This window comes from Microtus pennsylvanicus, chromosome 7 (assembly GCF_037038515.1).
Source record: "Microtus pennsylvanicus isolate mMicPen1 chromosome 7, mMicPen1.hap1, whole genome shotgun sequence".
NCBI lineage: Eukaryota > Metazoa > Chordata > Mammalia > Rodentia > Cricetidae > Microtus > Microtus pennsylvanicus.
This window is the reverse complement of record NC_134585.1, coordinates 87,483,310-87,511,130: the sequence shown is the minus strand read 5'-3', so window position 1 is coordinate 87,511,130 and position 27,821 is coordinate 87,483,310. Positions and strand designations below refer to the sequence as shown.

The 27,821-nt window shown below is 43.2% G+C and overlaps 1 protein-coding gene across 5 annotated transcripts in view; it reads right to left on the bottom strand.

The window, feature by feature from the left end:
* Sgms2 (sphingomyelin synthase 2) overlaps positions 1-27,821 on the bottom strand; it is a 75,482-nt gene that overhangs the window by 15,209 nt on the left and 32,452 nt on the right. For all 5 annotated transcript variants that reach the window (XM_075981317.1, XM_075981320.1, XM_075981321.1 and 2 more), the window contains 2 exons: positions 6,618-7,309; positions 1,367-1,484 (listed from right to left, as the gene is read on the bottom strand). In XM_075981317.1, coding sequence (XP_075837432.1) covers positions 1,367-1,484; positions 6,618-7,072 — 573 coding nt within the window. In that variant the 5' untranslated portion in view covers positions 7,073-7,309. The remainder of the gene's footprint in view (positions 1-1,366; positions 1,485-6,617; positions 7,310-27,821) is intronic.

Sequence of the window (27,821 nt, the reverse complement as noted above, 5' to 3'; positions counted from 1 at the left end):
ACAGGCGGGGCTGCAGCTTGGTTCTTGCACAGCGTCTTTAGTGGGGTGGCTTTGGAAAACTGCAGTTCTTCCATAAAGGGTAACCTTAGGTCTGCCTTTCTCTCATCAGTGACCTTTCCCGGCTAACCTCATCCATTCCTAGGAAGGGTTTGCCCCTCTGCGGTGGCCACCTCACCACGGAGCACACTGTAATACTGTCCGGTAGTGAAGTCTCGGGCAGGCTCATTATGTTTCTAAACTCTCATGTCTTAAATTAGTTTCAGTTAAAGGCAGCCAGTGTTTAAATTCAGTGTGTACACTGTTTTAATTACAGACACGTTTTGCTTCGATGGCTTTGGGAAATGACCGCCTTTCCAAACCACACCTATATTTGGTAAGGGAGACGGCCGGCTCCTCCCAAACCGTTCTGCCCTCCTTCCCTCCTGACATCTGCTTAGTGTTCAGTGAAGTCCAATGTCAGCCCTCTTTCCCTCGGCCAGAAAACACATGAACAGTAAGTTTCCATTTCATAAAACCAGAGTGCACAGGGGTCTAAGATGAAGAGTGGCCCTCCTGAGCCCGGATGCCCTGTGAAGAAACTGTAACTTCCCTTCAGACGGCTTCAGCGACAGCACAGCCTACTCTGTCTTCCCAATGGCTAATCATCTGGAGTGGCTCTTGGCTTTTCTCTCTCAAGCCCTATCCACGCCAGCATGTTCTGTCAGTTTTACTGGTAAGATGTGTCCTGCATGAAATGACATCAGTTCCGCGATGGTGACCACCAAGGCTCACAGGAACAGTGAGAATCTTTGCAGCCTGTGGCCAGTGCTGCTGACACCCTTCACACACACACTGCCTGCTGTTCCTTGAATCCAATGCAGATAAACTGTTCTCCCGGCCTGTAGCTCTCAACCAGCCCATGTGGTTAGCTCTCTCCCTTGCTTCCTGCCAATTTTTTTTCTAACATCTTTTTCTTGACCTTTCTGTAGAACAGTTCCTGCTGTTTTCCTGTGACAATCACCTGACTTAGCATCATGTGATACATGAAGAATTTATTGATTACTTATTGTTCCTTGAGAGACGCTAAAGGGAAGGGCCTGTGCTTTGGCCATTACAATGCCTGGGACCATAAGTGCCATCCCGTATAGAATAAGAAAGTGAAGAAACCAAAGAGCCCAACACTGGTGGATTTTTAGTCAGCAGAAAACCAATTCTTTATATGTGGAAATGCAAAGTTCTTAATGAACACGTTTCCCCCGATCTAAAGCAAACTAGAGACTATACTAGATTGCAGCTAACACCTATGGAAGTGTACGGAGGAATGTATGAAGGGGTGAGGCTTTGGGATTGCTCTATTGATTCATCTCTGTGGGACCCAGAGACTTACCTTTGGAGCACACTGGAAGTGCATTCCTGGCACAGGTAACGTAGTGACGTACATAGTTATGCAGCGATATAGGTATAACGTTCCGATGATAAAGAAGAATCTGCGCCCCACTATAGACCTAAAGGGAACACAGGGAGGGGGAGAAACAGGTTTACCAGTTGTCTGTCTGGACCACACTATACACCCAAGTCTTGCCTCAAACTCATGATCCTCCGGCCTCAGCCTCCCCAGTGCCGGAATTACAGGTGCAAGCTACCATGCCTGGCTCCCCGTATTTCTCATGCAATGTAAATCAATCTTTAATTGACTAAAACTAATAGAAACAATGGAATTAACAAATAAATCTCAGCTTCACAGAATTTTAAGGCCTTTGAGCAATCCTATAGTCCATAGTGGGACTGATCACATCTCCATAAAGAAATATTCATACACTGAAGTATAACTAAGTGATCCGGGGCCTGAAAGGACGAAGAATGTGGGGACAGAGGACACTTTAGAGCGCAAAGAGTCTATATAGTCCCCGCTCCTAAAGAGTGTCTTCCTTTGCCAGGGAATTCAATCAGCCTCTCTGTTTTCAGACAACTCGCCGATTAACAAAACCCTCTAGAGAACACATCGGAGGTGTAAGTGAGCGGTGGCCATAGAGGAATAATCTAATGGATCAGGTGACATTACATAATTGGATACACAGGGAACTGTGACAACTCATTAAACCCTAGTTATGTAAGCAAGATTTTAATTGGGACCATCCAGAGATAGTCTGACAGTTTAGGCCTGAGTTGCTGTCTCTGACTGTATACATTTGCAGAGAACTATATTCTCACCGTGTCCAAAGTAAACTACTGGATGGATTTGCTATTATCTTATTCACGATTGATTTTTAAATGGCAAAAGAAAATAAAAAGGAGGACAAGGGTTAGAGCTGTTTGCCTTCTTCTGAACAAGGTTGCACTATCGTTTATTGAGGCATTATTAAAGCATTATTTATGACAACCACAAAATACAAACCGCCTAGAAGTGCCCACCAGCTGATGAACAGATAAGGAGAGGCCATGTGCATGTCCAATGCCATACTATTCAGACATGAAAGCCGAGTCCAGTCCTGTCATTTGTGACAGCTTGGATGGAACTAGAGATCATCATACTTAGCAAGCCGGGCATAGGAAAATGAGCGCAGAATATTTTTTTTTCCAACTTAAAAAATGTTGTTTAGAGAAGTTGAGCACAGACTAGAGTTTATTAGCGATGGGGGTGACTCTGTATGTTTAGGAGGGGTTATATGGGAAGGCTGATCAATGCATACTAAGTCACAGTTCGGAACAGGATGTGCTGAGATTTTCCATACAGCAAGATGGCTACTGTGAAGCATGTACTCTCCATTTCAAAACTGAGTTGGAAAGATGAGGTATTTTGCCATAAAGGATTGATAAGTAGGCTGGAGAGACGGCTCAGCAGCTAAGGGTACTGGCTGCTCTCACCCGGAACACAGGTTCGATTCCCAGCACCTACATGGCAGCTCATAACCACCTGTAATTCCAATTCCAGAGAATCCAATGGCCTTTGTGAGCCCCAGGCTTGCACATGGCACATAGAACACATGCATGCAAAACACCCATATACATAAAATAAAACAAATTTAAAAATGTTTTTAAAAGAAGTGCTTAAAGAGAGGCATGTTTAACTTGAACGTCACCTAGTACACACATATGAATTTATACATAATACCTCATTATGGAATCCAATTTTGTAAGCTTTCGTGTACCAGTTAAGAATGAAAAGATCTAGGGTTGTGGCTAGGTGTTAGACTACTTGCCGCATAGAAGAAGTCCTTGGTTTGATTTCTACTACTACATAAACCAATACCTTGCATTTGGGAGACAGTAGCAGCAAAATCAATAACTTTAAGGTCAACACGAGCTACATAATGAATTTAAGGCCAGTCTCTATCTTGAAAATTAAAACAAAATTTAATAAAATTAAAACAAAAAGAAAAAGAGATTGGTCAAGAAATTAAGAGCAAAAGTCCTTTTCCCTGTGCAGCTTTAAGGAAGACGGTGTCTTGACTGTGGCTCTGGGCTCTTGGCAATCTTCAGCCTAAGCCTGTTCTGGAGGCTGACGGAGCTCACCAGCCAGGGCTTTGCCACTGGCATGACTGCATGGGGGCAGCGTGGGTATAAAGGTCTGTGGGCTCTCGGTTCCAGCTCACGGTGACAGCCCCCTTTCTGTTATGTCTGTAAGTGCTGGCTCTGAACATGGATGGGAATGAGTGGGGATGCGGCACCCACCTCCAGCTGTTGGCTTTAACTTCTCTAGAACATACCGTGTACTCCCTCCGCTGGGCTTCTCACCCTCCCAGCTCTCAAACTTTACAAACCACCACTGCCCAAAAGACTCTTAGAAGAAATGGCACCCTCAGAGATGAGGAGTATTTTAAGTTTTCTCCAAGACACATGGTTCTCACATGGACCAAGGTCAAATTCAGGTAACTGCTGGGACTTCTAATTTAGAAGAAAAAAAAGTATAAATATCTATTTTGGTTGTTTGCCACCGACAGCTATTTCAAGAACATTCCTGGGTTTCAGGTGAGGGGAGATGAAAGAAGTAGACCCAGGGTAGCTAGCTGGAAGTGCTGACTTACTGTGTACTTGGTAACCTAGCTTTGTTGTCTTAGTACTGAAAAGGAACAGACAGTCAACAGTGCTGGCTGTTTTTCCTTGGTTAAGTGAAAGCAATTCACTCTGTGAATTCAAGCCCAGGCCCCACAGGAGCGCTGCTCTGAATTGTGCTTCATGCTATTAGACAACAACAAGAAATAAGGAAATATTATTAGGAGTCAATTAGATTCATTCCAGCATTCTGCGCCCAGAACAGAAGATTAACTTAGTTGAAACACTCACTCCCCAGTCTTCCTTAGAAAAAAAGAACTGTTCACGGTGTGTTTTTCCTCAGAGCTTTTGAAAGAAACAGAGACAGGAGGGGTATCTCCGTGGTAGAGGGTTTTCCTGGCATGTGTGAGGTCCTGGATACCAGAACCAAGAAAAAAAGAAAATAAGAAAAAGGGACACATTGAGAGAGGCTGGGATTGGCAGAATTTCTTACTCAGCTAGGCTTTAAGAAGAAGGTTACGACAATTCTACCAGTTACCAAAATCCAAGGTCCAAATCTACTTCAAAACTGAAATGGCAGATTAGTGCCGTTCGTGATCTTAGCCGTAGGTATAAAGTACATGGTCCAGGTGTGTGATCCTGAGTGTTTTTTAATAGATATTTTCATTTCCGTTAGCATGTAGCAACTGAATATGTTTCATAGCAGAGAGTGTGAAATTTCAGTATCAGTGTGTAATGATCAGGGCAGGATAAGACGTAGCTCTTCCTTTGTTCCTTTTTTACGTTTTCCTCTGTGGCCTGGGGATATAACCCAGGGCTTCGTGCATGTGAGCCCAGGGATGTACTGAGCTACATCCCCCACCAATACCATGCGTCTTGACATGGTGGACTCTGAGACGGCCACAGGAAGACAGTTATAACAGCTAGATCTCACCTAAACCAAGACGAAGGCTCCTCTGTAGACAGACTCCAGACATATACTAGACTAAATAGCTCTTCATGCAAATGTGAATATGAAGAGCCTTTACACCCAAACTGAAGGAGAAAGCAACCAGCCATAGCCTACGCAAGCCCTACTATGTTTAGTGTCGCGTCCAAGCACTAAAAAGAAACTATCAATCAATAAATACATCCTTGCTTTTAGCATAAAAAAAGCCATAACTGACTTGTGCAGCAGCGATTTACTTCTACTATGTAAAAAGCAACTGATCGCTCTTTTAATTAAATATACTGATGAAATATTTTGAGAGTTATAATAAAGAAACTTTATGCACGATGGCTTCGGTTTGCCATGCAAGTTTTGAAAACTGCAGGGTTGCATTTGGGAAAGCAGGCTGAATTCTTTTATTTATAAAGCAACAGTCAACTTTATTCTCTCTTCTAAATGGAGTTTTTGTCTGTTTTGTGTTTTAGGGTTTTTGTTGTTGTTGTTGTTGTTGTTTTGTTTTTCGAGACAGGGTTTTACAGCAGCTTTGGAGCCTGTCCTGGAACTCACTCTTGTAGACCAGGCTGGCCTTGAACTCACAGAGATCTCCTGCCTCTGCCTTTCAAGTGCTGGGATTAAAGGTGTGCACTGCCCGCTGACTCTCTCCTAAAAGCCACCTTGTGGCACTGAACTCTTATTTGACTTTGAATTTTGAAGCTGTGTTGTGGGAGTTCCCAAGCCTCACTTTTTGTTAAAAAGCCCTAAATTATGGGTATTTTACTCAAACTTGTATTTTAGGGACTTAATTCCTGGGATCCAATAGAAAGCAAACATCCAAAGACAAATGAGAGGACGGGGAATTGAGTGGCCTCTAATTTTGTGGACCAGACGTCAGAATTTACACAGAGAAGCAGAAATAGCCATGTCAGAGCTGTGCCCAGTTTTGTAACATATCATCAAGGTGATAGCTTACTACTCCCCGGCTGGTACAGTTCTGAGATGGGGGAGGAAGGCAGGGGCTGAACTATTGAGCCATGTTCTCATTTTCAGTGCCAAGAGGAAGACAAGTTTACTTTAGAGATCTAAAACCCTAACCACCGAAACCCAGTTCCAAATTCAGCTTCTTAAACAAACACTGGTTACTTTGTGCCTGGCAGGAAAAGGACAAGAAAGGAAAGAAAGCTTAAGAACTTTTGAATAGACATAAACTCAAAGCAAACTGTTGACGGCGGACCAATCATCCCATAATAAATTAGTGTCCTGGCCTACTTCCTACTGCACCTGCAGAGAGCCTGAAAACATGCTAGTCCTTTCCTACCACCTTCTTCCTTTGTAGTCCTGGCTGTCCTGAGCTCTCTATGTAGACCAGGTTGACCTCAAACTCATTGCTACCCTTCTGCCTTTGCCTCCCAAGTGCTGGGATCAAAGGCATGTCCAAGCATCTTGATTCAGGGTAGGAGTATGACACCATACTACTGGAAACAAGGCACTGTACTGTAAATGGGTAAACTGAGTCCCTCTCCACACACAAGACTACTTCAGCTTCCTGCTTTCACACGTGGCCACTCAATGACCACTTACGGAAGAGCGGCTGAATTTATTCAATGATGCCTAAACCAAATGCATCAGAAGAATCTGAGAAAGATAACATTAATGACACATCATCTCTTTACAAAGCAAACTGAACCCAAACCCAAATACATTATTAGTCAATACTTACTTGTATCTCAGAAAAAGCCACTGGGTGATCCATAACCCAACTAGCACAATCCCATTTATTTCTGATACAGAAAATGCCCATTTGACACGGTCGACATAATCAAAAAACTTGTCTGGGAGTGGAGGGCTGAGCTCCTTGGGAGGGACCCTCTCGTGCACGACTGTGATCATGACAGTCGTCAGGACAAGGTTGAAGAGAGCGTACACAAAAGCAATGCCCGTTTTCCACCACTCCAGGGGAAACTTGTTTCTGGAGTCAGTGGGCATAGAAATCTGGATGTAGTCCGGGTACTTTTTGGCGCCCTTTCGTAGCCCGTTGGACAAGCTCTTGGGTTTACCATTGCCATTTTGGTTTTCTTCTTCTACAGCTTCAGCAGGACTTGTGTAAGTGTCGGGAGAGTTACTGGTTTGGTTTTCCAAATGACCTTCATGTTTTGCTGTCTCTATGATATCCATCGTCTGCCAGCCTTCAGAGCTACAGGAGATGGTCAGGTTCTTGTTCTCTGTGGAAACGTAACTCTTTTAAATCCTTCCACTTCCAAGATCAACATGGACTCTTAGAAGGGATTGTATGTGCTGGTACAAAATGGAGACAGTGGCTTTCCAGTTCTTAGTTCCTCCCATACAACAATCTGCTGGGTATTCACACAAGGAAGGCAACTCTCTTTCCCACCGAAGATGATGTGGTCCCTCCTAAGAACAAAGGAAAACAAAGTCAGCAATGGCTTGTCTAATTCCCAACCATTCGAGATGCAAACATTCTCAGAAGTAAGGTGACTAATACCAAAGGGCCTGCTCTACAAAGACATCCTCAGAACAAAATCAGTGCCCCTGAGATTGGATTTATTTATATAGTGCTGGATTGTACAGTGCCCAAGCTTGGGACTCTTGTCTGTCCTTGAGCTGATGTCAGCATATCTTAACAATCAATTTCCTGTTCATTTCTTCTGATAGAGCCAGGACCTAACATTTCGAACACTTCACAAGTTGCTAACCACGAAGTCATAATACGCTAGAACCTACCTGGAGACCACACACTCCTTCCTGATCTGCAAAGAATGGATGACGAACCGTTTCTAAGAAAAGGGATCCAACAGTGGGGCATGGTAGCTCACACTTCTAATGACACCATTCAAGAGGTTGAAGCAGGAGGACTACGGTGACTTTGAAGTCACCCTGGGTGACGTAGTGAGTTCCAGGTTAGTTAAAGTGTGAAAGAAACCCTGCCTCAAAACTATACAATAAAATTTTAAAGGATTTGGAAGCTCTGCTGAATTGCTGGATGGTTGCCACGCTCATTTTCCAGAACAGTCCAGTTTCTAACTTCCCTATTTAAAAACCCATGATCCATTAGGTGACTGCTTTCATGAACTTCAAAGCAACACAGTCAACCTATTTTAAATGACACTGCCTTGGTTTCCCCTTTTGTAGACACACACACACACCACAAACAAAGTCAACAACCTTCAAACTAACAAAGTTACAAAGCCTTCGCTGGGTCTCATCTGGGAGAGGGGTAGAGGAGCAGCCACAGGGGAACGTCCTAAAACCACCACAGGAAACTGATAACTCCTCGATACAACCACCAGCTTCTACCGAGCAACAGCATCTGGCATCCAGCGGGCCACTGGAAGCACTTACCTTTCTGTGGCTGAGGAAAGGCACCCTCGGCTGAAGTGCCCCAGGCTCCACAGAGGAGCAGAGACTTCTTACCACACTGAGCAAAGCCGGCGACTCTTATACTAGCTCGCACTATGGCCCAGCTGTTCCCAATTTAGGAAAGCAGCAGTTCAGTCGGGCCACCAGCCCAGCCACCTGAAGAGTTCTGCAACCTTGTAATTAGTCTCCACCCTGAGTACACTGCACAACTTTAGCATCCTTCTTCCAGCCTTAAAGGCCTCCTTCGCAGGGTAAATACGGTTAAACTCAACGTAGTGACAGTTAAGCCTTTAAACGGATGTAAAAAGAGGAAAGTTTAAGTGGCTCAGTTAATACCTCCAGGTATTTCCTTGACACTATGGTGGCACACAGATTAACTAAAGGAGTTTATTGTACACTTCCCATCTCAACACTGAGGAACGCAGGGGCAGATTAAAGGCTGGTTGGCTTTTTCGTTTTTGTTGTTGTTGTTTTAAGAACACAGGGACTAAGGAGATGGTTCAGCACATAAAATGCCTGCTGTGCAAGCAGAAAGACCTGAGTTTGGGTCCCCAGCACCCACTTAAAACCACCATGCAAGGTGGAACACACCAGCAACTCCAGTGCGCATGCAGGAGTGGGCACGGCAACTGGAGACAAGTGAATCTCTTGGGCTCGCTGGCCAGGCAGTCTAGCTGAATTAGTGGGATGCAGACTGACAGCCCCGGCTCAGAAAAGAGGGTGCAGAATGTCTAAGGAAGACACCCGATGTTGACCTTTGGCCTGCGTGCGTGCATGCATGTGCGCTCACACATGAACTCAGCCAAGAGCAGCTGGTTGAGTGGGAGAGCTAGAGCCACCACACGGCTCTGGGAGACAAGGAAATATCCATATTGTGAAAGAAAGACTGAGAAGAGTTGACCCCCAGATAAAAAAATTAGATTTATGTGTTACATATCCCTCTCCTCTGGCAAGAGGCATCCACCTGCAGACACAGCCCACCCTTGAGAAAGAAATACCAGCAGGGAAGGTGATCTGGTAGAAAAATAGGATCAGCGGAGGGTGAGTAGCCACAAGGGGTCACTCCCAATGGCTCACTTTCCTATTGCTCCTTTGAAAAAACTCCCAGCTACCAAGACACTAGAGAAGGTGGGAAAGCCGGGGTTCCTCCAGCCTGACCAATGTTCTCTGCAGTGCCTTAGGAAATGCCACGGGAAGAATGAGTGTCGCAAAGAGGAGCCCAGGCAAGACGACTCCAATAGTAACTTCTCTCCACCACGGACACCTTCTTCTGAGGAAGACACCCTCAAGCAGCGAGGGCTGGTGTCTACCCACTCCAGCCTAGTTGACTAACACATTCCTCATGTGCTCCTAGCCTGGTGTTTATGCCTACAGGAAGCTTCAGCAGTGGACATACAGGTGGCCTTTGTAAGGTCGTCATCTAGTTCTAGAACATAGAATGTGGAGAGGAAAATCCAGTCACTCTTTCCCCCAAGAGGAAGAGCTCCAGCACCTACCTCAGGGAACCAGTACGAATCTCAGAGATAATGATCGCGCCGAGCGCAAGCAGTTAGGAGGAACTGGAGGAGTCACTGAGTGAGCGCAGTACCCACTGACTGTCATTAGCAGGAGCATAGATATTTTCCTAGGGATTTCATTATGGTTGAATGACACCTTCGTCTGTGTTGTTCCACCACCAGACTCAATGTTGTGACGATGATGGCCATGCCATATTATCCCTTCCTCTCACTGCCTGAGAAAATGACCAAAGCCACTTCTTTGGGTGACAATTCCATTAGTCAACCTGTTTGGGTTTCCACACCAGAGCACGAACCAGCACCAAGCTCGCCAAGTACCATGAGTTAACCTAGGTAACACAGAGACAGTTCAAAATCTTTACAAACCCGCCTGTCTGGTGAGAGCAAACGCAATATTCTGAGATTGGGTTTTGGTGCATCAGTATGACCCTTTTCATTTTATAATCACAAAGTGGGACATACTACAGAAATTGAAGTACTGCTTATAATTAGAAATTGATTATACTAAAATCTAACAGAAGCACATTTTTCAGAGGTGATTAGCAGGCTGGAGATAAGCCTCTGCAGTTAGGAGCATCGCCTGCTCTTGCAGAGGACCTGAGTTTGTTTCCCAGCACCCATACTGGGTGACTCAAAACCCCTGTAACTCCAGTTCTAGGAGAGCCAACACCTTTCCTGGCCTCCGCGGACACCTGCACACATATGGTGCACTTGCAGACACACATTTCCTCACATCTACACACAAACAGAAATACATCGACCTGTTTTAAAGCAATTATCGTGAGCGAAGTAAAAGGGGCATTTGATAAGTTTCCGTTTCTATTCTGCAGATGGAAGTATCCAGGGCAGGCATGGGAATAGCATTGCTAGGCTCTGCCGGTGTCAACACCACGTTTAGTTGTGTATTATGCGAGCTGATGTCTTGTGCGAAACATTCCCACTGGCGCTTCCCCTTGCCCTCTTGAGTTGAGAATCCTCTGTTGAGTGACAGGAGATCACGTATCGTGTTTCTGCATCTTATGTCTGTCATCTTCACTACTGCTCAGTAAATCAACTGTCCTAGCCAGGGTCTCTTGTTGCTGTGAGAAAACACTGACCGAAAAGCAAGCTGGGGAGAAAATGGTTTCTTTGACCCACACTCCCACGGCACTGTACATCACTGAAGGAAGTCAGGACAGGAACTCGAGCAGGGCAGGAATCCGGAGGCAGGCGCTGATGCAGGGGTCATGGGGGAGTGCTGCTTACTGGCTTGTTCCCCATGGCTTACCCAGCCTGCTTTCTTCTAGAACCCAGGACCACCAGTACAGGGATGGCACTGCCCACCATGAGCTGGGCCCTCCCTATCAGTCACTAATTTAAAAAACATCCCACAGGCTGGATTACAACCTGATTTGATGGAGGCATTTTCTCATTTGGGGTTCCCTTCTCTCAGTTGCCTCTAGTTTGGGTCAAGCTGACATAAAACCAGTCAGCACACCAGGACAAGTAAGCAGCCAGGTAACTAATGAAAAACATAAAACACGTACACAAGAAACCAGTTTTCTCATGCACATACTATTGGATTATACAGGTTAAACACCCATGCATCTTTATGACAGAACCTGTAAGATTTGAAAAACCTAACATAAATATGCTGAACACCTGACCACAAGCTATCGGATTGATAGACTTCCCATATCAAAGGACAAAACTGTCCTCAAATCCTCATAATTAATTACAAGAAAATATTTGTAATTTTTGTGAAGAAAACTATGAAAGAAACAACAATACTGATGGTGAGAAAACAAACACAGAGACACCACCCTCTTAAGAAGGGAGAGGTGATACGCTATTGAGACAATCCGCTATCACACTATCATAGTCACAGATGATATGCTATTACACTATTATATCCACAGACAATACACTATTGAGATGATATGCTATACACTATTATATTCATATATAATTTGTCATTGAATTCTAACAATCCCGGCAGGATTTCTCCTGTAATCTGACAGGAGCTCTAAAACGGGAGTGGCACTAGATCTGTGCCATTACACCACACCATGGTGCTGCCATGATGGCACTTTCACCCCATCCCTAATTTTTGAGTGCATCCCCCCCCCAATGAAGTAAGAAGCACACAAACTATTTAAGCATGTTTTCAATGTTCTTGGAAGAAAAATTTGTAAAACACTCAATATCCAACATAGGGACTAATTCAGAAGCTTGTGAATCTCTCACTGTTAAGAAGTACTCTGGGGTGGTATGAATGGGCTGCCTGTTCGCAACCTGAAAAACTCTGAAATGCTGAAAAATCTAAAACCACATGATTTTATACCTCATGGTTCACGTATAAAATTATTAAAATACTGTATAAAATTATCCCCAGTTGTGTGTGTGTGTATGTTAAGTAAAATTTGAGTTAGTCTTGGATTCTATCTCTGAGAAACATCATCATGTATATACTAATATTCCAAAATAAAAAAATTCCCAAATCCAAAACAATTTTTGATTTGTTTTAATGTGTATGCCACAAGTATGCAGGTGCCTGTAGAGGCCAGAAGAGGGCAGTAGAGCCCCTGCAACTAGAGTTACAAACAGCTGTGGGCTCAGTGTCAGTTGTCCCCAAAGGCAGCAAGCATTCAGAAGAGCTGAACCATCTATCTCTCTACCCTTTATCCCCCTCATCAGAAACCTTCCAGACTCCAGGCACTCAGGATAAAGGATATCAAATGTGTTTAATACCCTTTATTAAGGATACAAAAGAGATCCAGAACTACTAAAATGATACAGTATATGGCTAGGAGGAATTCAACCTAGACAGGCAGTAGAGCGTGAACAATGCCTAGTAGAAGTTACAGTGAATAAAATAGGGAAGGGGTCCTGGGATCCAGATCCCAGTTGTAAGCTAAGGAAGGAGTCTAAAAGGCCACTCACTCCCAAGAATCTCCCTCTGCAGAGCTGATGGGAAGCTAGATGAAGACATTCAGAGGCAGGGCATAAAGTCCAAGGCTCAGAAAGACTTTATTAGACCTCCCAGTCCACCCTGCTCTGTGCCTGACTCCTTTACCATGATAAGATATAAGTGTGTAAATAGAACTTGGGAAGTAGGAAAAGACAAGATCTCCTGAGTTCATTGGGAGCATGGGGACCTTGGGAGAGGGTTGAAGGGGAGGGGAGAAGCAGGGAGAAGAGCAGAGGAAAATGTAGAGCTCAATAAAAATCAATTAAATATATACATATAATAATAATAAAAGAACGCACCTGAGTTTATGTGTGAGTTTTAATGTTTAGAAGAATTTAATCTATTCAAGATAAAAGCTAAACCCCAGTCAAAGCAAATATTATCCTACTGGTACAAATTGGAATTATAAATGATGGAGATGTGAACACTGAGCTGTAAGATGCAGAAAAAGCTGCAGCTTAACATTAGGTCTTAAGACAGACTATTAGTGAACTGAAACAAATACCTGATAAGCTTGTTAACCAACCCCAAAGTTCTGTCAAACCTGAAAACCCAGCAGTCACCATAAAGTCATTGAAAAGGTAAGCAGATCAAAAGAGTAACAACATGCAATGGTCCACAGTAAATGTCACTTGCGTGTCTGGTTAGTGCCTGAGTCAATCACTCATAACAACCCTAGAAAATATTGTCATCCCAGTTTAAAAGAAAAAGAAGAAAAAAGACAAAGCTAGTTAGTCACTTGATGCAAGGTCAGAAAAGAAACAGCAAGGCAAAACAAGTTGCCCAAGATCAGCAAATCTTACTTTTAAATCAGAACTCTGACCTCAAGAGGTTTCACTTCTTAAATGACACACTACTGACACCAGGATATGACATCTTAATGTAAACAATCAGTCAGTGCAAAGATCAAGAGAAAAGGATCAGTTTTGTTTTGTTTATAGAAGGAGACATAAACACATAGGAACGTCCTCTTGTGATGGTTTACGTAAAATGTTGCAGGTCCCTGAGGGGCAGCAGTGGGCAGCAGGCCATGAGACCACAGCAGGCCATGACGGCAGGCAGCCCCGTGGTGGATGAGAGACCAAGACAGATAGGCACAGCATGCAGAGTGAAGTTGGATATTTATTTAGTGGGTTATGGAAGGGAAGGGGAGAAGGGGGAAGAGGAGAGGTAGGGTAGAGGCGGATCCGGCCTCAGGCTAAAAGCTGAAGATCAGCTTGCCTCAGGGGACAGGGGAGGGTGTGGGTGTGGTTTGTCTTTTAAAGGGATAGGACAGACCATTACACCTCTAAATAGCAATATACATTTAGAGGGCTGGTGGAATTGAGGGGTAGAACCAGAACTCTTGTCCTTGGGTCAACTTCAGCATCATAAAAACAAAACAAAGCAAATAAAGCCCACATGCATGCACATACTCACGCACACACATGCATACACACATATACAATACACCTAAGTAGGAAAATTTTAGTATGTAAGTTGTCCCTCATCTTGGCAGAGCAAAAGGAGCTTGCTGACAATCTGCCTGTCATGTATATTCATCAAATTAATTAGTGTCACTAATATGTTATCATGTTAAATTCATACCACTGGTCTATTACTCTATGGCAACAGGATCCAGCTGAGCAGATCGCCTGCCTTGAAGCTTTTCTTAGCGATAAGGATATCTTAACCTTGTGAAACTCTTCCCTCCTCAAATAAAACATGTGCTCACAGACACAAGGGTGCTTTGGGAGAGATGTATTCCACTTCAGAAGCAACCACAAAGTTTTGTGGTATTAAGATTGTGTTGTGTGTGTGTGTGATTCAGTTACTAGGGTGCTTGCCTTGTGTGCAAGATGACATGGGTTGGATTCCCAGCACTTCATATCCTGGGTTTAGTGACCCAGTACTTGGGAGGTAGAGACAGGAAAATTGGGAGTTCAAGGTCACCCCCAGCTAAGTAGCAAGTTCAAAGCCAGACTGGGATGCCCGAGACATTATCTCAAAATAAAAGTTTGTTTTGTTATTTTTATCAACATGATCTGGAAAATCTAAAGATGACCAATCAATTGCTTATTGAAAACCATCAATAAGCTTTGCCAACAAAAATAACCTGGTGAATATCCCTGCCAGATCTAATATTGTCTTCTGTGTGTGTGTGTGTGTGTGTGTGTGTGTGTGTGTGTGTTTTGAAACACAGTCTCCCCATATTTCCCACACTAGCCTGGAACTCCATTGTTGTCCAAGCTGGCCTTGGAGTAGTGGTCTTCTTGGCTTAGACTACTAAATCCTGTAACTATAGGCCTGCACCACCACTTCCAGCTTGGATCATAAATTTTGGACAGTCACAAGGTCCCATGTCTTTTCAATAGAATAGAGCACCAATTAGGGAAGTAGGTTCATAAAGTATCTCGGTGACGTGCAATTTTTTTAATATAAAAATAACTGAAAACCCAATTTCAATCAATTTTATCTGTCCATATTAACTTGAGGTAGAATTTTTGGCAGAGATTATAAGTTTTTACTTTCTGTTACGTACATCTTAAGGTGAATGGGCTATTTCAGTCCTGGATTCAGTTGTATGAGAGAAAGAGAAAGGTATTCAGTAGGGTCAGGAAGTAATCTGTTTATCTGGGACCCCAAGAGGCCTGAAGAAAGGCTGCAAGGAGGCTGGAGTTTCTCTCTGGGCGGTTGACATGTTCTAAAATTAGATACTGGTGATGCTTGCATAATTTATTAATTTTCTAAAAATCATTTAACTTATACTTAAATAAATTTTATGGTATTGAGTCACAACTCACCTGTTAAAAACTGATCTAGTCTACAGGACTAAACTTTTTGTAAATAACTAGGCAACAGAGATCTATTCCACACTCTGCCTTCTAGGCTGGTGTTATCACTTTACAGCGCTAGACTGAACAGCTGGGCATTTTGTTAGCAGTGATTCACAACTGTCATGCATTTCTGTTTTTCACAAACCAAAGCAAAAAACTAGCCAATGATAAACCATTTAACTAAACTACCCAGTTAATATTTTAACTAAAATTACACAGTCTACGTTCCCTCACCCCACAAAGTGTAGCTAAACAATATGAAGTGACTCGGGAAAGATGAGCTTCCACACGGAACTGATCAAAAGGCACGCTGTGTAACTGAGGTTTTCTAACAATCCTGCAGTAATGGAGACTGACACGGGGCTGGCAGAGGCCTCCACCACCGAGGCATACCCCAAGCACCATGAGGAAGATTAGGGACAAGGAAAGGCTGCTCTCACTGGCAACCGGTCACTTGAGTGGCTCTGCAAAGTTGAAAACAATAAATTATAGTGCGAGGAATACTTTATAGGAAGGGATCACCTACAGTCCAGGGTGCAGTGGGGGAGACAAGGGTGTACGGTGCTGCCAGAGGCAACTGTCTCTGAGCTGTGAAGTCACTTCATTGAGATCTCACTGCAGAGCGTTCCCGAGGATATTAAAGTTGGACGTCTTTTTCTAGACGATTTTCTGGCTATATATTGCTACTGATGGCTGGAGAATTCTGTCTACTGGCTCTGGTTCCAGTGTGTTTTGTAAAGAGAACTAACTGTACTTGGAACTGTGAGGGTGCCCTGTAGCAGGAGAAGAATCTCAATCTCTCTCTCTCTCTCTCTCTCTCTCTCTCTCTCTCTCTCTCTCTCTCTCTCTCTCTCTCTCTTGTTGTGGGATATTTGATTTCACTGTGTTAAAAAAAAATCAACTTTGGATTAGGGGATGGAGGTAGCAACTAGTTGACAGAAATTAGCCATACAGAGTACAGAGGTTCCAGGAAAGGATGGAGAGATGCTCTCTTGCTGGGTCTCCAGCCACAAAGAAAAGTCAGCAGGTTGCTTTTCGGTCTCTCTGAGCTAGTAGATTTTCATCCCAATGTCTGACTCCTGAGTCTTTATTGGTAAATAGAATGATAGAACCTTAGTTCTGCAGGACCAGAAATCCCATCATGCTGTGGCCTGAGCTTAGGGCTGACTGTAAGGCCATGTGGTCAAAGTAGATTCAGTAGATTCAGGTGCAGCCGCTAAGCGATGGGAAAACAAAGTGTGTGTGTGTGTGTGTGTGTGTGTGTGTGTGTGTGTGTGTGTGTGTGTGTCCAGAGAGCCTGGAACTGGAGTTACATACAAGAGGTTGTGAGCTGAGAACCAGGCTCCCCAGTCCCAGAAGGAAAAGCTTGATGGGAAGGGAAGATACAGAAGGACAATGCAACAAACCCTGGTACAGCAGGGAGCATTCAGTAAGGTGAATAAAGGAGTGAGTGATGGGTGGATGGGGAGAGTGGATGGGTAAACAAGTGAGTGAGGGTAGATTACATAGGTAAACAAGTGGGTGATGGGAAGATTAGGTGGGTAAACAAGTGAGTGATGGGAAGACTGGATGGGTAAACAAGTGAGTGATGGGAAGACTGGATGGGTAAACAAGTGAGTGATGGGAAGACTGGATGGGTAAACAAGTGAATGATGGGAAGACTGGATGGGTAAACAAGTGAGTGATGGGTAGGTTGGTAGAATCAATAGACAGGCAGACTAACAGAGTTACCCAGACCCTGAAGGTATAAGTGGCCATAAAATTTGCTCCAAGACTAAGGAATAGTCCAAATACTCCTTTAAGCTTTTATTCAGTTTAAATAAGATGCTCTTGGGCTCTTAAAACTTTTCCCAAATGGTGGGAAATCCTGGCTTATGTTTCCCAAATGGTGGAAAATCCTGTTTTTTTGTTTGGCCCAAATACTTGTCCCCATTCTCCCACATCAGCAGAATTTCTGGAGGGTGAGATGGAAGACTGCAGATGGTACTTTCATCCAACATCAAGATGTTTTGAGCCGTAGTATGAAGAACTACCTATTTCCCTGCTGTCTACATTCTGTCTCTACAGCAAGAAAAGACCACACAGCCATGGATGCATGGGATAAACTGGGTTGAAAGCGTGTCTTTACACTAAAGTACTTTTCCACTTTAGCCCAAGGAAGCAGCCTTTATACAATAAAAAAAGATGTTTGTATTTTCAATAATCTGAATTATAGCTGTGCATGAGATTGCTGTGCTGTTCCAGTAATCTAAACTATAATTTTGTCAATGTATAAAATTCTATACGGTGCAGATATTTGTTCAATAGATTCATCCCATGTAACTGACATTTCTCACTTCACAGTCAGTGGTCAAACACAGTATTCAGCACTTGTTGGTGTGGATGGGGTTGTGCCAGAAAGGTTAGTTCTAACAGCCCAGTTGAAAAACGGTCATACTTATCTGCTTATACAATCTCAGTTCTTATACAGCAGAATTTAGATACTTAGAAATTGATTCCTTCAGGTTTTAATATTTAATACTCTGCAAGAAGAGGTCATAAAATTTACCTAAAGTGCTTATGTCTCCCCAGGAAAAGTCACATAATAAGAAGGTATGATGTTCATAAGGGAAAGAATAATTCAGAAACAAAAGAGACCACGAAAGACTCAGGAAGGCTGGAATATCTTCATTTCTCATTTGATTATGCCAACTAAAAAAAAGTCTTTCACAAATGAAATACTAACAAATGTAGACCACTCATACAGTTGATGCTGGTTTCAATGTCCTCTAGGAGATGCAGGACTGTGGGTTACCTAAAGACACATTTGCACGGCTATTTAGGCATACTCTGGCTTTGCAATGTTCTGGCTTCTAGAAAGTACCAGTTTCTCTAAGTCCTAATTCTTCCTAGAATGTCAACTATCCCGTTGCAATGAATAGTTATCTCTCAGAAATGCTCACTTGACCAATGCTTCCGATCTACATTTTAGACATTAGTTTCTGTGTTCCCCAAATTCAGGTCCCAGGTTTTCCAATCTAATTCAATATTCCACTAAAGGAGTGACACATAAAAGGAAAAGAACAGAAAATAACATTAGAGATTAATTTTAGCTAAGGGATTAAATTTCAAGTCTAACAAAATGCTAGTTAAACACTTTTAATGAATATGTATAGTTACATTGTTATTTGGAATGTACACATAAGATATTCTTTTGCTGATTTTTCTTTGCTAAATGAAGAAAAGAAAACTCAGAATTTAAATTTTGTTTTAGGAGACATAGGTGGTTAGTAATAGTATTTTGAATCACTGCCAATAGACATACATGCCTTAGGGGAAGATGAAGTTCACTAGAACCCAGCGTTTAAGTGCTGGAGAGACACAGTGGTTAAGAGCTCTTAGTTGGTAACTCACAACCCTCTTGACTCCAGTTCCAAGAAATCCAATGCCTCTTCTGAATTCCAAGGGCTCACGTACACATGTGATAAACATACACACACTCAGGCACACACACAAAAAACAAAATAATGAACTAAATCTTTCTGTTTCTACAGCAAGAGGTCCAGTAACCTTCAGAGAATTACCCTTCTCTCTCAAAGCAGGGACAGGAGTTCAGTCAAGAACGTCACTTCAATCTGTGAACAACAGTGTGGCTCTTAAAAGTTTCCGCTACTACACGTCCCTGTGCAGAGCTTGCACGCTCCACCACAGTGTTACTGTGATCTAACAACTATCCTGGAAGGTACATCTGCGCACTGTTGACATTGAGGTGATTCAAGGTCAATTACTGGTTTCCCTTTGCAAAACCTAGGACAGGCTCTTATTTAATATTTCTTTTAGAAAATTCACAACATAAGACTTTCAGTTCTAATATACCCAAGGTCCCTTTATGGAATAATTAGACAAAAAAGAAAAGGAAATGAGTTTATGAAGGAAATGTGAGAACAGAACAGGAACAAACGATCTCCAAAGGAAGCTAAGTGCGGACAAGCATTGGAGCTGTGATTCAACAGTTCCAAGAGGCCTAAAGCAAAACAGGGCTACTGCATGCACCTTACAGCTTAGGCTGCTAAGGAAGGCGAATGGGAAATCAAGTCATACTAGGGATTGTGGGGAGATGAGGCCAAACAGCCACGTGAAGCAGAGAGTTTAGAGACTATCATAGCAGCAGATAGTCTAACGACTATCTAAACAAAGATCTTTCTGCTGTAGTAGAAAAAACAGAACCACAGACATACATGGGAAATGGTAAGTGCTTTATGAGCACGTATACTGTTGAATGTAAGTAAATAAACATACAGCATTAGACATAAACACAGACGCTCTTTATAAGTAGCTTGTAAAATACAACTGTAAACATTTGCTTGATAGAGGTTTTCACTTAGGGGCTTTCCCCCCACTGATGGAGGAAGGTCATTGGCTAATAAAGGAACTGCCTTGGCTCATTTCATTGGTTAGGACAAAGGTAGGTGGAGTAAACAGAACAGAATGCCGGGAGGAAGAGGAAATGAGGTCAGACTCGACAGCTCTCCTCTCGGGAGCAGACGCCTCTGCAGAGAGACGCCATGCCCCTCTCCCAGGCAGACACACGCGATGAAGCTCCGACCTAGAATCTTCCCGGTAAGACCGGTGCTCACAGATTATTAGAGATGGGTTGATCGGTATATCAGAATTAGCCAGTAAGGGCCAGAGCTAAAGGGCAAAGCAGTGTTTAAATGAATACAGTGTCTGTGTAATTATTTCGGGGCATAAGCTAGCCGGGCAGGTGGCTGGGGTGTTGGGGACGCAGCCCCGCCGCCCATATTACTACACCCCCCCACTTATCTTTGCCTATTAAGGTGGCTTAATAGACAATAAGGGGATATTGACCTTAGAAGTCCACCCCCAACTGCCATTGAGAGAGCCTGGAGGAGATAGGAGGAAAGGTGATAGCCATACATCAGCGCAATTAAACTGTAGTTCAGAAGGAGCATAAAAGCCACCTTGAGCCAGGCATGGTGGTTTGTGCCTTTAATCTTGGGATTCTTGATACAGAGAAGTCTTGGCCAGCTACACAGGGAGACCATGTCCCAAAACCAATCACTCACTCACCCACCCATCCACCCATTCAACCAACCAGCCAATCAAACAACCAACCAGTCAGCTAACCAGTGAGCTAACTAACCAACCAACCAGCCAGCTAACTAGTGAACCAACTAATCAACCACCTAGTTAACTCAAAAGCAACAAAAAGCTCAACCAAGCAACCACCACCAAAAGGACACGACAGGAAAAGTGAATTACTGGTAGCAACAGAAAGTGGTCTAGCTCCTTTAGAAGGACCTCTTTCTGTTCACCTTATGAATATTGAAAATGACTGTATCTCCCAAAACAGCAACTCTGCTGCTGAGAATTTATCTTGGAGCAAATTACAGAAACAAATATCACAAGAGAAATTCAGTGAGACACGCAAAGGAACTTGTGTTTATAGCTGGGGAGCGAAGCAGCCATGAGATACAGTTTGCTTTAAAACGGGACACCCAAGTACAAAGGTATTTCCTGAGAGCTCATAAGAATTTGTCTAAGATGCCAATGTTGAGGAAATTTCAGTAAAGAATCTACATTGCATATACAAAAAAAAGTCAAGATATATAAAAAAAATTAACACTACTTGTTCACCCACCTTTATATTTTAGGGTTTATCGGAGAAGAGTTGGGGGAGGGATCATGAATATGATCAAAACATATGCAATTCAAATCTACACATATTATATATAATATGCATTCTTCATTTGTGAGCCTGTTACATTGAAATGTATTCTGAGTCATGTACAGTTGCTGCTGTTGCTTGTGCGGGATCATCTGACAGAATCTTCATCTATTTACCTTATGTCTTTTCATAGTTTCAATGGGAACCAAGAGCACACTCAGAATATAACATTAGAAGAAAGTCTACAATTCCACTGCAGCTTGAAAAAGTCTGGAAAAAGTGCTGTTTCCAAGTCAGGATGTACCAGACAGACAGAAGAGAACCAGGCAGAACCCAGTGTGATGGAGCCAACAGCTAAAGCAAAGCTAGCACTTCCTGTCATCTTTTGTACATGGCTAAAGCAGCATCTCCCACCTGGACACAGTGCGTAGAGGGGGCCAAGAGAAAATATAAAGTCAGTGCTCAATTAACATCAGGAAGCTAAAAGATGCAATTTCTAATTCAATCTTATTTCCATGAAATCTAATTTCCATTGACGATGCTACCTAAATACAAGTACTTGACTATAAATAACAACTCAAAAAGATGTCTCCATGAAACTCTGTCTCATTCCTCCCTGATGAACTAAGAGCCCAGAAAAATGAGGTTTTGGTTTTTATGCATTTGTTCTGAAAACATCTCTTAAAACACATGAAATGTTTAACATTTGTAACAAGAGACTATGGGATACCAGAAGCCTATTGCCCAAGCTTATGCCCTAAAGGGAAGACATTCATGTTGTATGTATGCATATTTCAGGGTATCTTAGCAACACAATATGGAACATCTACTTCTGAATCTTTTTGCCCTGAAAAAACATAGAGCATGTTTTACATCACTACCTAAACTGACAAAAGCAGCTCAATCTGTATGTAGTGAGCACTGAGCACCAGACATGGATTGCTGTTGGCATGTAGCTGGTTCACACATGCATAACATGGCGAAAAAGCACCTTGACATCATGCTTAGAGGGCTCAGAACTGTGATGTCCACCCAAGAGCTAAGAGCACTGATAGTGGAAAAGGCAAAGGCTTACAACTCCTGCCCTAAACCACACTGCCATTTCCGCCCACTAGGAATGTATCTTCCTCCAGGGTAAATTTTACCATCTACCTAACTTCTCAGAGTAAATAAACATGAAGCTACTGCCTCAGCTTCACACCCCTCCCAAGCTCACCAAGGCTCACTCTGAATCCTGGCATTTTTCACCTCCCCACTATCCGGGTGCTGCTTCTCTCTCAAGCTGAATTCGGCTCAGAAGCTGTTCCCAGTTCCTGCTTCCAGAGGGCTACAGAAAGTGCAAACACAGCATCTACTGAAGGGACACGTGGGAAACAAGCTGCTATGGTCATTGAGCACTGGGTACCGCTGGTTCTTTGTACAGTGAAAGTATTGATAGCAGGGCAGACAGCAGAGAGCAGTTCATGGAGACAGAAGGCACAGATGCCCTTGATCAAGCAGAAACTCAAGCTCCGCCAGGAGCCATCAAGATATCTAAGGCAGTCTACTTTGGAACTCCCAGCCCATCTCCTGGTTTTGTGTCCTCTTTAAATCCCTCTAACGGCTTCCTTTGGCCCAAAAGGTCACTGCTTATTTTGACTAAGGGAAAAATAAGAAGACGTAAACATAAAGGAAACAGAGTATAATATAGTGAACTCTATTAGTTTCTTTTAAAGCAATCTCTTAAGCCAGCTGGAAGCTTTTATTTATGCTAATCTCACCAGAGTGGACATTACGTCCTTAACAATAACCCCCAGGCCGGTCATCATTTTCCTCAAGCCTGCTTCTTGGGAGGATAATATTGGTTTTTTTTTTCTGAACATCCAGCATTTCCTAGAATTGTGCACAAGGCTCTTCACGATCTGACCTCCACCTTCCTTTCCATTCTTTGATTTTCAGATTTAACTTTTTCCTTTTCCCTAAATTTCCTTGGTTTTTCTGTTCACCTCACTAGAACAGCCCCCTCGTACCAGGCTTTCTTCCTTTCTGCCTATCCTGCCTCAGGTCTTGGCAGACAGAGGCCACAACAACCTCCAAGAAACACCTCCATGACACCCCATAGGGAATGTTCTAAGACCCTGAAGAACAGAACAAGTAGCCTGGTGAGGCTTCAAGAAGGTCCACCTCTCCTCAGTGTCTCCTCTTGAGATCACTGGTTACAGCTTTCCTCAGTAGATACTGACCCTCCCATTGGGCGTGGCGTTCACATATTGGCGGTGTGGTGGCCATTCTTTAGACTTCTGGCTCAGATGAGCACGCATTATTGTCACACAGTTGTGTTAGAAATGGCCCAGCAGGACGTCATGGAGCAGATGTAGAACTCCAGCCCTCAGGAGGATGAGGTAGGAAGATGCTGAGTTTGAGGCCAACCCCAGGTTATATACACAGGAATCCCTGTCTCAAAAATACCACGACAAACAAACAAAACCCCAGGTGTCCTACAGGTGGAAAGAAGATTCAAAGATGATCTGTCAACGCGGTGAAGTACACCTTATCTGAAATGCTTAGACTACGACCAGAAGTATTTCAAATTTCTATTGTTCTTTTGAAATTTTTTGGAACATGTTCATACATACAAAGGGTATCCTGAAGATAAGACCCAAATCTAAACACAAATTCATTTGTTTCGTATGTGCCATTCTCAATGCAGGTAATTCATAAAATATCCTAAATAAATAAATGATGTGGAAAACAGCTACGTGTTGATCCAAAAGAGGCTTCACCTTGAACACACACACACACAGCAAAAACAAACAAACAAAAACCCGAATTCAAGGCTACTTTTGCTTTCAGGAGGTGGTAGCCACCCACAGACTCTCTGAAGATCTCTCCCTGACTCTCAGTCTGAACCCGTATTTGAAGACTAACTGTGAGGTTTGGAGGAAATGTTGGTGGAACACTCTGAAAACTCCCTATTTACAACAAGTGCAGGCACTGATAAGGAGGCAGAAGTCAAAAGAATTCCCTATGCTAACAAGTCTAATTTAGGTTGTAAAACCAGTTTTCGGCTTTTAAAAATTTTATTTTTAAGAAAGCTTTTGTTTATAAATACTACGTGTACATTAAATGATCTTATCACCATTGTGATCGTGCAAAACCAACTGGAATTCATTACTTTGTATAAACTTTTTTTTTAAGTAACAGATTTTTAAGCGCCGAGGCACTGTGTGTGTGTTTGTATGTGTGTGTGTGTGCATATACCTTTGTGTAGGTTAACAGAAGCCTGAGGAAAGTGTTGTGTTCTTTTCTAGCATTCTGGTTTATTCTGTCTTATTTCTTTGAGGCAGGGTCCCTCCCCAGCCTGGGACTCACATGTTTCTGCTAGGCTATCAGCCAGCATGCCCCAGCACACCACATCTCTGCTTCCTTCCAGTGCTGGGGTGAGAGCTGTGCCAAGACAAGGCTTGGTATCTGGTGCTGCCTGTGCTCGGGTCTTTAGGGCTGCACAGCAGGTGTTCTAATCCACTCTCCAGCTAGGCATCTCTAGATCATCTCTAGGCATCTCTCTAGCTCCTGAAATTTATTAATAATATGTTCTAGTCTCTCTACTAAATCTTTTTTTTTTAAATTAGGAAATCTCACTATGCTTCCAAGACAAGCTCACATTTCTGACCTCAAGCAATCCTTCTACCTAGCTCAGTTTCTCAAGTAGTTGAAACTACAGACATAAGTCACTGCACCTTGCTTAAATGACTTTAGCTTAACAAAACTAGGCTGGAATGTGTGTGAGGGGTTCTAGCCAACTCGAGCATGGCAAAAAGGCTCAGGCAGACCTTGCTCTTCCCCTGTCCCCTCTACCATACTAAACTGTTAGATTACATCCCTAAAGTTAGCCACTAAGGTCTAGTCCCTTATTCGACCACTTTCGCTAAGGTTGACTACCATGGTCCAGCTATCAAAGTATTGAAGCCCATCAATCAGAAGTCCCCCTTTGGCTACCCTAATTACCATGCCCAATAAAAATTAAACACCACATCCTAACATGGGGTTCTCCTCTTCCTTCAAAAACTGCCATTTGCCTATTGGCCACATCTGCCTCCTCCCTATCCAGAGACAGTCCTTTGCCCCTTCAGGGCAAATATCCCTTCCCCTCTCTCCCTCATTCCTTCATTTCTGCTTCTCCATCTCCTGTCTGTCCCTTATCTTTGCCAATGTCCTCCTGGGGTAAAGAAATCTTTTTAGTTCTTGCTGGGAACTTGGTCTTGGGGTATCTTGGGCTGACTCCGAGGTCCTTTCAGTGTGTGTGCTCAAATGCAGTGTGAGACAGAGGCTCATAACCCTGGCCTTGAACTTGTTACTTGTGGTTTGCCTAAGATAACTTTTTTAGTATTACTTGGGTGGCATGTCTAACTGCGGCCTCACTTTCCATGCAAGCCTTCAGCTTCCATCCTGCAACAACTGGTAGGGAAGTCTGTCACTTCTCTTTCGGGAGAGGTATCTGAAATCTCGTCAGACATTACACACTGGCATCCTGATCTCAGCTGACAGTGGGCAAACCATGACCAAGCCAGGCTAGGTCATTCAGTAGTTTTTTCATTTAGTACAGCCTCTTTACTTGACATGTATGGTAGTCAGAGAACACATGTAGCACAGGAATGTAGAAAACGTAACAGCAAGTACTTAAAATTGGAAAATGAAATATTTCAAGTAACCTTCCAGAGCTGGGGAGCAAACCCATGGCCTGTGCACAGTAGGCATGGGTTCCACTACTCAGTTAAACCCCACATGCTGCCCTGCAACCCTTGACTTACAAAGGCTATCCACTAGCACTATTGCTTAGCGGTAGACACTTTATCAAACGAGAATATAATTTTCCATCCTATATTTGACTTTTTTCCCTATGGATGGCCCACCATAACCTAGAGATATAGCATTCATGCACGCATGCGCGTACACACACACACACAACACACATGCACCTGAATACTGTAGTAGTTATTATAAATATGTGTAGCATATTATATGCATAAATATTACATATATTATATGCACGCAGCACAATATAAAGATGTCTTTATCAGCAAAATAACATCCATCTATGTATTCATGTATATAAAACCTAGAATCCATGTGAGAGAAAATGTCTGATATTTGTCTGATTCTGGTTAATTTGCCTTTTCAATCATCTGCCTCTAATTTTAGTACTTGGGAAGCGAGACAGGAAGGTTAGGAGTTCAAGGCCAGCCTGGGCTAGTTGAGACACCGTCTCAAAACAAAACATAAAGAAAAAAAGCCTTCATAGTTAACTGAACTAAAAGGAATGTGCTTCTGCGCAATACAGTTGACCGGGCCCACAGGTATGGGTCCATTTTATCTTGACTAAAGGTCAGAGAGTTGGAACTACTCTGTTCCCTCAAGGTTACTGTCAACAGTTCAAACAACAGGTCAGAGAGTTATACTGGCTCAAGGTTATGGTCAACAGGTGTGGCTAATATCCAGATCTGGTATTTCAGGTATTAAGATGGAAATCTGTTGCTACCTCAACAAAAGTCTAAGGATCCAAGTAGGTTCCTACTCCCTTAGGGAGAAAACTGTGGATTCCACGCAGGGAGTGGTTTGCCTGCAGAATATTTGGGTCTAGAGTACGAGTGTCACTTGTCTTGTTCTGGCAACAGAATATTTTAGGAAGAATGCAGCCCCTATTCCTTCAACTGGTCTGTCCATTCCTTGTATCGTGTGAATGTAGTTTATCTTACTCCTACCTTTCAGGGTCGGGGTATTTAAGCAAATGGAAATTAAATGCAGGCTACTTTCTTTTTTTTAAATATTTTATTTATTTATTATGTATACAATATTCGATTTGTATGTATGCCTACAGGCCAGAAGAGGGCACCAGACCTCATTACAGATGGTTGTGAGCCACTATGTGGTTGCTGGGAATTGAACTCAGGACCTTTGGAAGAGCAGGCAATGCTCTTAACCTCTGAGCCATCTCTCCAGCCCCCAGGCTACTTTCAGTATTCACTAGATGTGTTGCCCCTCCTGATTTTATCCTATGTTTCTGTCTCTTATTTCTCCCATATCTATGTTCTTTTTGCCTAACAATTCTAATCCTCCTGCTCCTACCCCAGAACGTCCAAATCCGCCATGGCTAGGAGCCCGGCAGAAGTCACCGACAAAGGTGGCTTATGGCATACAGTTGAACAAGGTTTCTGGTTAATTTAACTAATAAAGACTGGCTTGGAGGCAGTTCTGGAAGCCAGTTCCTTGACGGACTTTGAGTTCTACCACTTCCGTAAGAAATTTTTACCTGCTTATCAGCCCCACCCAGACCTGACGGAACCAGGCAGCAAGTTCAATGGGAAGGAAGTACCACCTACCCTTCCTCATTCTACTTTTAAATGTCACAGCTCCCACAGGTTGGCAGACACAGAACACCTTCAGGTCCAGCTGACCTCCTGACCCAAGGTGAGTCACACTGACCCCACAGGATTCCCTAACAACTGACCTCCCCCTAAAAGCGAAATTCAAGAAGTCGGACAGACCTCTAAAGAGGTCAGGTAGGACGGTGCTGCCACTGGCTTCCACGCCTTCTCCATGATCCTACAGACCTGTC